The following is an 11,880-nucleotide window of genomic DNA, read 5'->3' on the forward strand; positions in this document are numbered from 1 at the left end:
TAACAAAGCACTTATATACTAACTAAGCACTTATATACTAACAAAGCACTTATATACTAACAAAGCACTTACATACTAACTAAGCACTTATATACTAACTAAGCACTTATACACTAACTAAGCACTTAGATACTAACTAAGCACTTATATACTAACAAAGCACTTATATACTAACTAAGCACTTACATACTAACTAAGCACTTATATACTAACTAAGCACTTACATACTAACTAAGCACTTATATACTAACTAAGCACTTATATTCTAACTAAGCACTTACATACTAACTAAGCACTTATATATTAACAAAGCACTTATACACTAACTAAGCACTTACATACTAACTAAGCACTTATATATTAACAAAGCACTTATATACTAACAAAGCACTTATACACTAACTAAGCACTTAGATACTAACTAAGCACTTATATACTAACAAAGCACTTATATACTAACTAAGCACTTATATTCTAACAAAGCACTTATATACTAACAAAGCACTTATATACTAACTAAGCACTTACATACTAACTAAGCACTTATATACTAACTAAGGACTGGCTTATCTAAAGCTAGTTGAGTAGCACTTGAAATGTTTAGGCTCTATGAAACCTAATGTACTTATATGATTCTGTTATCTTCAAGTTTGTATCTTCTTGGTCGAATGCACTTATTGTAAGTCTCTTTGGATAACAGCGTCAGCTAAATGAAATGTAATATAAACATTGCTATGTTTTAATGTTATTATAGTTTTATTTTATGGTCAATTTATTTAAAAAGTGTTTATGTATGCACCAATTCCACCTTCCTCGTATGTGTTCAACTACTTGGCAATAAACCTGTTTCTGTTTCTGATTCTGATTTAAACCAAATACAACTTGAGCACATGATCTCATTCTCACTTCCCTTTATTGTCTCCCCTTCACTTCCCTGCCTTTATGCTCACTTCCACTTTACTTTAAAAAGGTGCTGACTGAGCACAATACGTAAGATCTGTGACGTACGTGAGGCCCGGCGTCTTTGTGCTCCGTCAGCCTGCGGGAGTCTTTGAGCAGCAGGACCTCGTCGTTCTTCAGGCTGTGAACGTGGAGCGACCTGAGAAGCTCACACAGCCCTCCTGGCAAAGATAACATGGCCTTGGGGAAGAAGAAGGAGAAGGAGACACAGAGGTGAATTATCTTAGCAGCCATCCTTAAAGGTCACCTATTATACAAAATCCACTTGTTCACGTCTCTTCTACATCAACATGTGTCCCCTCTTCTTCATGTCTCTTCTACATCAACATGTGTCCCCTCTTCTTCATGTCTCTTCTACATCAACATGTGTCCCCTCTGTGTAAAGAGATTCTGAAAGTTTCAGGAAAAAATATTCTCTCTTTTTGTCCCGATCCATTTCTATAAAAACCTGTATGACCTGAAAATGAGCTGATCGGATTTTGGCCACTTTATGATGTCATAACGATTTTTTTGGCTTGTGTAAACATTAGCCAATCACCAACCAAGGTAACCCCCCCACCTTATCACCTGAATCTCCTCCTAGAGCACCATTAGGCGCTTTCACACCGCAGTACTTTTCCCACAAAGGTTCATGAGTACTTAGTTCATGAGAACTCTTTAGTTCTCATGAACTAAGTACTGATCGCGTTCACACCGGAATAAGTCCCTGGGGGAGGATTAGGCAAATGAAGCCGCTGACGTCACTTCTTCTTCTTCTGCTTTGGGTTTACTGGCAGGCCGCAAACAACTTCACGGCGTATACTGCCACCCGAAGTCCCCGGCCGGAAGTCCCCGGAGTTGGGGCCTTCCGAGTAAATCGCCAGAACGCCGACACCTCCTGATCTCCACCGCTCCCATGTTTTCTTTTGTGTTGCCATAAGTTAGTCTCTCTGCGTTTGTGCGCTGGGCTAATGCTAATGCTAATAATGCTAATGCGAGGATAATAAAATGGCGGCTTCACAACACTTTTTGGGAGTTTTACGGGGCGTGGTTTGCAATCCGCCCAGCCAATCAGACATAGGAACCTTTTTCTCCCACGAAAGTCCCTGCTCTCTAGCAGGGACGGAAAACTGACGGAAAAGGGGGTAAAAAAGGTTCTCATGAACTCATTTTAGTTCCTGATTTTTTTGGTGTGAACGCAACATTTCGGAACTATATCGGAACTAAAGTGGGAAAAGTACTGCGGTGTGAACGCGCCTATTGAGTTCTTTTTAACCAAATGTCTCTCAGAGGGGCGTGGGGAGGGGCTCCTTATTGTCATCTAAAGTAACAGACAGAGAATCAGCACTTTGGAAACAGGGCTGAAACAGAGGGGATTATGGGATGCTGCAATGATCTGGTTGGTGTTTCAGACAAACACTTCAGAGACATGTTTTGTATACATCTGAGACCTGCAATATATTGTTGAAAAAGAGTATAATAGGTGACCTTTAACCTAACCTAACCCCTGACAAGTGTTTCGTTATTATGAATGAAAACATACCTGTTGGGTGGCATCTTCTCCTTCACATTGCTCAGGCAGACACACAAAATGAATCTGAAAGAGCACAGTTTAGGGTCACTGTTGATGTGTTTTTATGTTTGAATATGATATGTTTGCTGGTGTTTATGTGACAAACCTCCGTCAGTCTCGTGGAGTCTCTATTTGGAAGCTCCAGGCCAACGCTGCAAAGCTCCTTTTTATTCCTAAGGATGCTCTTCACACTCTGCGGCCCGACATCACGCACAGTCTTCAAACACATATACATACTTTGAGTTAGTGAATGGTTACCCAATAGAACATTTATGAGAAACCAATGTATAGATTTAAGGATACTGATGCTTAGACACATGTTAAACAAAATGACCCCAACAGATCATAACTGTAACTTAAAGATGTAATAAGTATAACTAGAACTAATAAATATGGTATTTTTTTCATTATATGTCTTTGCTATTTGACTTACTTATTTACCCTACATGTGTAATCTTTTTATATAAATCTCCTATAGGCCTGTAGAAAATGATGTTCCAATTACTTTTGAGAAATAAATACACAACGTCTCTGTATTTTACAATTAATGTAGCGTGCATAAAACATGACTATTTAGTGAATCTTCTGTTATGCATCTGGCTGCTTTTACACAGGACAATTATCCTGGCTAATCAGATTATATTCAAATAGACATTTTAAAAACACGTACACCTAACATATCATACATCATTACATAAGAGCAAGTCAAATACATAAATGTTTTGTCTACCTGCCCTCGTAGCAAATTGACTAAATGACTTGCAAGCTACTCAATACATTACAATAGTTTTTGGGTTGGAGAGTGAAGCAAATCTAGAAACCACTTTTACCATATTTTACCAGCTTTTGGCTAATGCTAGTGCTAATTTCCAACACTGAATGGCATCCATAAACAAAGACTGGAGGGTGGGGCTTGACATGTAATTTCAAAAGACACAAAACACAACAGATAGAAGCAGAATAAGATGCTGTAACTCTGTAAACCGACCTCTTTCCGGACTGTGGCCCTGGATCTTATCGGGACTCCTCTAATACGAGCACAGGCGTCCATAGTGACGGAGAGCTGACCGGCCGCTCACCTGCGAGTAGAAAGGTGCCACAGGAGAAGAAATGGAGTTAGCGACATGGCAAAAAGAGTTTAGACAATAAGGTCAATATAAGAGAGCATAGAAATGATTCAGAGTTATATCATCTCTTTCCACAGCTGAGCCCTGTGGCGTATGTAGTCTCTCCAGTTCTATCAACAACCCTCAGCAAGTATAAGAAAACAGAAATGTTCAAAGTGAACTCTCTCTCATGCTCCTCAGCTGTCTCTGAACCACAGCATCACATGATGAAGCCATGACAGTATCTGAGCTATTAGTAAACACAGAGATATCACACTGTGTCTCTATCTGCTGTTGCACACTATGTGCCAAAATAAGGAAGTAACTGGTTTATTCACAGGTGATTTACTGAACCAACGGTTAGCAATGAACTCAAGATTAAAACACAGTTCAACACAAGAGGCACAACACAGAGAATCTCAAACCCATGTAAAAAAAATAACAAATAATCAATTACTTAAGCTTCCTGTTGTGTCAGAACAATGGGATTTGTCATCTAATTGCCACACAGATAACATCATGATCACAACTTATATGCAAACTTACTTTTTCACAAACTGCAAGTCATTTTAAGTGTTTAGAAACAAAGTATTATAAGTATTTATTAAAAGATTCTGTTAAAAGTGAGCTTTCATTTTTGTTCAATGTTGTCTCTGTATGATTTAAATATTAAAACAACACTTTGTAATGTTCTTAAGGACTACAATAACATTTAAAACAGTATGCCAAATAAGTCGGAACACTAATTGTCTCACATTTAAGGTATTTTTATATTAGTTTTCCAAAAAGCAGTCAAAACAGGACATGATATTTGGACAGAAAGATTATAAATATTAAATGGTTTGGAAAAGTTAGAGTGTGTACGTAAATATGAAAGGTGCTTCTTAGAAATAATATTGTTAAAAACATTTAAAGATGATATTTGACTAAAGGAAATACACTTGGACGGAAAATATAGGACATTAATCCATCAAATGTTTCTATTTTAAAGGTCACCTGTCATGCTATTTTTAGGCAATAGCATAGGTCTCAGATATATAAAAATATATAAAAAACATGTCTATGAAGTGTTTTGCTCAAAATACCAAACAGATCACCCATTCTAGCCATGCCTCATATCCCGCTATTTCACTTCCTGTTTCAAAAGTGCTGATTTGGGTATAAAGCTTAAAAAAATTTAAAAAATAGATAAGAATCAAAAAGGAGGGGGCTGAGCTCATGCGGGACCCGGCAGCTACTGTCTAAACTAAATGCTGCCGTGATGAAACGCCATATCATGGATTATCAAGGATTGTTTCTGAAACAGTATGGAGCTCAAAGGCTTTCTCTCTTGCCGGTTATACCACAAGGTGAGTTCCTTTTTATTTCCTGCTTCTTCACACACATGCTCTCCAGTACAGGTTAGCTCTGAGTGTTAGCGATGCTAATGTAAACACCGACCATATTACGTCCAAAACAGTCGGGCATTGTTTCTGATAGCAACTTTTCTGATAGGGCCGTGGGTCCACATTTCAGATATTACGTCATATCGGACGCAAATCTGGATCAGCTCCGTTGTAGCCCCGTTTTTAGAGATTTGGGTACGGAGGAAAAGAGAGAGGGTTTTATTTTCTGACGCTGCGTGAGTTCCCTGACACACCGGGGACACATATTTATGTATAAAAGACATAATTTTGCATGATAGGTCCCCTTTAAAATCGGTTTTAGGTAGTGAAAGTTCATTTTTTTGACACTACATTTAAAAAAAAAAAGATAAGTAATGACTTGGGTTTAAGTTGGCTTAAAAGGTGTAACCAAAATGTGGGTAACCATGTATACTATATGTTTTATAAACACCAGGACAAAGGTTGCCCAGTTGCCAGGAAGACAACAGAAAGGTTAAAGGAGGCCTAGACTTGTCCTGCTGCTGCGGAGGATAATCTGCAGAAGGCCTCTGCTTCTTTGATATTCTTTAAACACTCAGGCCCACATCAAAGATCAAACAGCGAGGCTCAGAGGACAGGGGTGTGTGATCAGAGCCGGGGAAACACGCTCGGTAAGCAGCGGGTAAAGGAGGCAAAATATTTACAGTGTACAAGAAGGAAAAGTTTCCCAAGAAATCCAAGCCTCTCCTTTGAGGTACGGTCCAAAGCTGAGTCTAGACACATGCAGGCGGTCCTTCATCCTGAGAACCAGAGGGCTCTGTATGTATTATTATTAGGGGTGGGGGAAATAATCAATACAGCATAGTCCGGTGGACCAACATGGGACCTTATTTCGGAAAAAATATGTATGGAAGTCAATGGCGAGAGAGAAATTATTTGTTGTCCCCGTTTGAATTGTGCCATGAATTACACACATATGATGTTTGTCAATTTAAAAAAATAATTTCCAAGTCAAGAAAGTCACAGTTTGTCGTAAAACTGTTGAAATATAAGACTATCTCTTTGAAATAACATCCATAACATTAATCTGGCTGCTACTTAGAAATTATTTATCTAATATATCATATTCGAATAACTTGTATAAAGACTCTTATTGCACATTTCACCATTTCATTTTTTTTCTTTTTGTATTTACTATTTACTTGCACTATTTTTTTCAGTTTTATTGTGTTGCACTGTTGGAGGAGCCTGTGACCTAATATTTTCATCGTCATAACTACACTATCTCTGTACGTATGACCAATAAGAGCCTTGAACCTTGAACTATGAAAATATGCAACTTGAAAGACACACACTCGTTTACCACTCACCGAAACCTTGTACAGCCGGTCCGCATGCTGGCTCTCACGGAACCGACTAACTCCCGTTTTGTGTAATAGCAGCTCTCAACATGCCCAGACGTTTAATGATTTTCACATCGTTTAATACTTTTCACCTCATTCTGAAAGAAAGAGGTGAAATGTGCCAAGGTGACGGCCATCTTGGTGTTGGTGACGTGTGTTGTGCGAGACCAGAGATGTAGTTCATTGAGCGGTTTCAAACAAAACCAAGTGTTACTTCACAGTTTTACGACCAACTTTTTTTTTATTGACTTGCAAAATTATCTTTTAAATTGACAAACATCATATGTGTAATTCATGGCACAATTCAAACGGGATCGAAAGATAATTTCTCTCTCGCCATTTACTTCAATACATATTTTTTCCGAAATAAGGTCCCATGGGTCGGAAGTAGAAGGGCGGGACTTAGGCTCTCTTTCGCGCTACTTTGCGTGGTGATATTGTATCGATACACGGGCGCCAAGTATCGATATTTTATTATATAAACTATTCATAATAGCAAATCCAAATTAAAGTTGTTGGTAACAATTGCTTTTTCAATCCACTAGATGGCGCTGAGCTTTTTCTTGTGCTGTCATGGGAAAAGTCAGTGGGATTGGCAGGAAGTTAGTCAAAACAAAGATGGTATCGCAATGCTTAGCATATCGTAGAATCGCAATACTATCGTATCGTGGCTTAATATCGCGATCGTATCGTGGGGTGATTCCCATCCCTAATTATTATGTACTAATATTTGTATTTTCTGTTTGGCCTTATGACGGCTAAAATTGGATGACCATTTTAGTTTTCACTTCATATAGCATTGTAATTAAATTGCATGAAATGATGAGCTGTTTATGTTTGACAGTGAGTGTAGATCATTTGTTTATATATAATTTAGAGTCAGTAATATTTTTGTTTATCAATTTGACACTGCTTAAAGTGGACCTATCATGCTATATTTGAATAATATAGTGTAGGACCATACCTATATAAGGCATATTTATACTTTTTTTTTTTCAAAATACCAAACAGATCATGCATTTTAGCCATGCCTCATTTTGCTCAATTTGACATTTCTAGCTGTTTTAGCAAGGGCTGATTCAGTGAGAACAGCACCATCTACTGGCCTGGCATATGTACTACAGCGTCTCCAGCGCTTTCGAACGGCAATGGCCGTGGCTGTCTCCTCCTGATTGGTGGAGTTGGCCCAATAGCCGTAGCGCCACTGTCCTGACGTCAGGACAGTGTTCAAATCTGGATCAGTTTTTATCAGATCCGTTGCAGCCCCTTTTTTAGAGATTTGGGTATGGAGGAAAATAGAGAGGGTTGTGTTTTCTGACACTTGGTGAGTTCCCTGGAACACCGGGGACACATATTCATGTATACAAGACGTGCAAAAGTGCATTTTGCATGATAGGTCCCCTTTAAGTTTGTATAGTATAATAATTCTCATGTTTCATTTCATTTTATTTTTTTGTTGAATTATTGTTTTACATTCAAATCAGATACAAAAAAGTGTGAAGACCCGAAGAATAGCCAATGCTCATGCTAGTGCTAATGGGGATCCTAATAAAGAACAAGAACAAGAGCACAGGTTTCCTCCACTGATCCAGGACCTCCTAGCTTCTCGTGGGTGCCTTGGTGGGCAGTGTGCAAAAACAACACGACCAGCTGCTGCTGCTACATAAACCTCAACTATGCAGCAAATTCAATCACAACGCAAGCCGGCACAGTGACGTCTGTCAAAGACGTCATTTATACCGGGGACGCTGGGAATATGTCCTCCACCACTTTTAGAAATGGGCATGTTTTGTCCCCACCACTTTGCAATAGGATCATTTGTTTAAAACTGTTCTGAAAATAGCGTGCACAAAGAATTGTACACTTTGAGGAAGGTTTATTTGCACATGAGCGTCTTTGAGCATTGTATTATTATTATTATTATTATTATTAAGAGAACGTATACAATCTGGAGGACTGTTCACACTTTCTGGGGGTATTTCTGGCGACCCAAGTGGACCTGCGACAAGTTTAATATTAGTAATAATTGAGGAAAGAATAGGAAAGCTATTGTTGCTCCCAGCAGCGTAGCATAGTAACTAGTTGCACTAGTTGTCAAAAAAAGTACGTATATATGTATTTAATGTTTACGGGGCGCTTTATGCAGTGTTTTTTTAAGTGTCTCAACCACTTTTTCAAACAAAGTGACGCACATGACTTCTGTTATGGCTCTGACTATCTGCTTTTATTAGCCTGAGATGTCTTTATGTTCAGATCACAGCTCTAGTATTCAGTGATACACGATGAAAACTAACCTACGTCACCACATCGTGCAACCAATGTGGTCCAATTACAGCTAAACGATTTGGTATTTTCCCTGTCATGGATAAACTGTAATTAAGAGAGACTAGTTTAGGCTTAAAAACAATGACTCATCAAACAAATTATCATCACAAAAATGGAATGAAGCTAAGCAGATCCCGCCGCCAAAAGGATTCTGAGGGGGTGTTTGTGATCTTCTTGGAGAGGAGACAGAAAAACAACCTGTCAAGGGCAGGAACTGTGTAGTCTAAAATCTAAAATTCTGTTTGCTTCGGAGCTGATGTGGGCCAAGATTTTGAGAACGAAGTGTGGGTGGCCGGAAGGAGGGATAAACAGAAAACTGAGAACAGACTGCGAGACGTGAGAAGAAGTCAAGAGTGAGAAAACAAACGCTGCTCTGTAACGAGGCACAGGTGACCTTCTGCTCCGGTGATATCAGTGGAGAAAAGATATGAGATTATGACATTAATAAGAAAACGTATTTTAAGAGTGTCTTCATTACTAATGTCTTACAAATGTGAACTTTTATTCTCTTAAGTTGACAAACATACTGTACACATAATAATGTAGTGGTTATTTCTATTCTATTTTATTTGTATTTACTTGCACATCTCAACTATTTTATTGTTTTATGTCCAATATATATTCATGTTGCACAGTTGGAGGAGCCTGTGACTTAAGTTTTTCTTTGTCATATCTACACTGTAGCTACTGTGCCCAATAAAGCCTTGCACTGAACTTGGCTGTGGCATATAGAGACATATGTTGGAGCTGCAGATGCTCCGTAGTGCAGTTAAAATGATAATTCGCCAAATCAATTATCTACAGCTATTTTAAATGATGATTAATTCAATTTCTCATGCAAAAGCGCCATACACTGCCGAGTTCACAGGTGCTACTAATAAACCTTAACGATGCCACTGTTCTATACACGGGTCCCAGTACGGTGTGACATGGAGACAATGAGAGAAACCAGGACTCTGAAACTAAAACAGGTAAGTGAGGGAAACTGCCATTCATTTGTATTATATACACACACCTTGATTTACTGATTTTCTTTGTCAAATGTGAGAGGAATTAAATGTCTTTGGGTTTCAAACAATCACTTTTATGACATTTTGAGGGCCATTGAGAGGTTTAATCATTTATTTGAACCGGGACAGTGCACATTAATGAACATTTTAAACAAAATAATGCTTTTAGATGTAAATGAGCCGGATTTGAGCTTTGAGCTAGTTTCCATCCGTAGTCCCGTCACATCCAACATTTATGAACACAACATTTATATACAAGGTTAATGTCCGGCAGTGGCTCAGTCAGTAGGGGCTTGGACTGTGAGCCGTAGGGTCGCCGGTTCAAGTCCCCGAACAGACTTAAATATGTGTATATGAGTGTGGACTGCTACTTGGAGAGGTCACAGTTCACCTCCTGGGCCCTTGAGCAAGGCACCGGACAACCACCTTCCCCCCCCCCACTCCCATTGCTCCCCGGGCGCTGTACAATAGCTGCCCACTGCTCCTAGTACTAGACTCCTGGTACTAGGATGGGTTAAACACATGTCACTGTGTGTGCTGGGGGCTCTGCATGTGTGACCATTAAAGAGGGGTGTCATCCCTCCGATTCTATTCTATTAATCAATAATTAGAAGAATAAGATGCAGCCCTACTCTAAAGAGAAAAACTCCTGAGACACAATAATGATGTACTGTCTCAAAACTAAAATGCAACTATCAATTAATCATTTTCTTTACTAATCAACTTGTCCTTAAAATATCAGAATACAGCAGCCAGTTTTTCAAAGTCTAAGTTATTCCCTTAAAAGTCTTGTTTTTCTAGTCCAAGGCCCACAGATATCCAGAACAATGTGAAATAAAACAGAGAAAAGCAGAATTGAGAAGATGATAACAGCATTTGTTGCCATTTTTGCAAGAAGAATGATTAAAAAGGCGATTACTTTCTGTCGATCAACTACTCATTGCAGCTCCAATGTTCTTCTATTGATGGCACACATTCAAGTATTTACATTAGTGTTCAGTTCCACTTGAACAGCACAATGCAATTTCTATTTTAAGCTCTTAAGTGTCACCTCTGGGTGTCTTGAAAACAACACCTTCCTCCTTCAGAGAAAGAGAGTCATTTAAGAAATCATGTTTTCACTAACCATTGCGTGCACCAAATGTATATTATATTGTCAAGTGCATCATCATTGCAGCTTGAATGGGTCGCATGAACACATTTAGCTGAAAATGACTTATAAACAACGTTCATACATCAGACTAGGTGATGCATGCTACACCTACGCATGTCATACACATATTCTCAAGGAAAGAGAGCTACATTTGTTATTTTGCAAGTAAGAGATGATGTGTTCACTAAATACTGTGTCTACAAAATGTATGTTATACTTTATCTGTTTTATTGGGTTGCATTGTTGGAGGAGCTTGTGACCTAATATTTTCATTGTCATAACTACACTGTAGCCATGTACAAATGACAATAAAAGCCTTGAATTTTGAATCTTGAAATGTCATTTTCAGCTAAATGTGTTCATGCAACCGATTCAAGGAGCAGAAATATAACACATTTAGCTGAAAATGACTGTCACACATCAGACTGGATGTTGCATTCAACACCTATGCATGTAACACACCTCTTAACGTTAGCGAAAGGTTAATAAAGGCATGTTATGGTGGAGGAATAGCTGTGTAATGTTGCAGTTTGTGGGGCTGGTCCTCCTCCGCAGCAGCAGGCCGAAGAGGAGCCTCTCTCTGTGGATGCTGATGTTGACTCACCACCGCTAACTGCTCTATGCTAACACAACACAGTCAACACACACGCCAGTATGAAGCCATTTCAGCTCAAAACAAACCATTTTTAAAACCACAGGTAATGACAGTCACACAGAGCTTCATAAAACCACCTTGTTAGTTGACAAGCTGACATCACAGAGGCTAGTAGGCCGCGGTCTGTGACGTCACCGTATTGTCGTTAGCTAGCCACGAAGCTAACGACAACATTAGATTTAACTACACAACAACAAACAGCATTATGTTGTCTTTACAGTGTTGTATTAACATGACTATTAGACGTTATTGAGTGATATTTCCTCACCCCTCAGTGTCGGTGGGTCTCCAGCAGCGTTGACGACAGCCGCTGGGTTTCATGCGCGAACCGTCAACGATCCGTCAGTTAGGA

At 39.0% G+C, this 11,880-nt stretch overlaps 1 protein-coding gene across 1 annotated transcript in view; it reads right to left on the reverse strand.

The window, feature by feature from the left end:
- The window catches only part of akap11 (A kinase (PRKA) anchor protein 11), a 38,190-nt gene extending 26,310 nt beyond the window's left edge, over positions 1-11,880 (reverse strand). Inside the window, exons 1-5 of the mRNA XM_034146600.1 lie at positions 11,797-11,880; positions 3,501-3,591; positions 2,619-2,729; positions 2,483-2,536; positions 1,009-1,140 (exon numbers count right to left, since the gene is read on the reverse strand). Of these exons, the coding sequence (XP_034002491.1) occupies positions 1,009-1,140; positions 2,483-2,536; positions 2,619-2,729; positions 3,501-3,563 (360 nt within the window). The 5' untranslated portion in view covers positions 3,564-3,591; positions 11,797-11,880. The remainder of the gene's footprint in view (positions 1-1,008; positions 1,141-2,482; positions 2,537-2,618; positions 2,730-3,500; positions 3,592-11,796) is intronic.

This window comes from Trematomus bernacchii, unplaced genomic scaffold (assembly GCF_902827165.1).
Source record: "Trematomus bernacchii unplaced genomic scaffold, fTreBer1.1, whole genome shotgun sequence".
Lineage (NCBI taxonomy): Eukaryota > Metazoa > Chordata > Actinopteri > Perciformes > Nototheniidae > Trematomus > Trematomus bernacchii.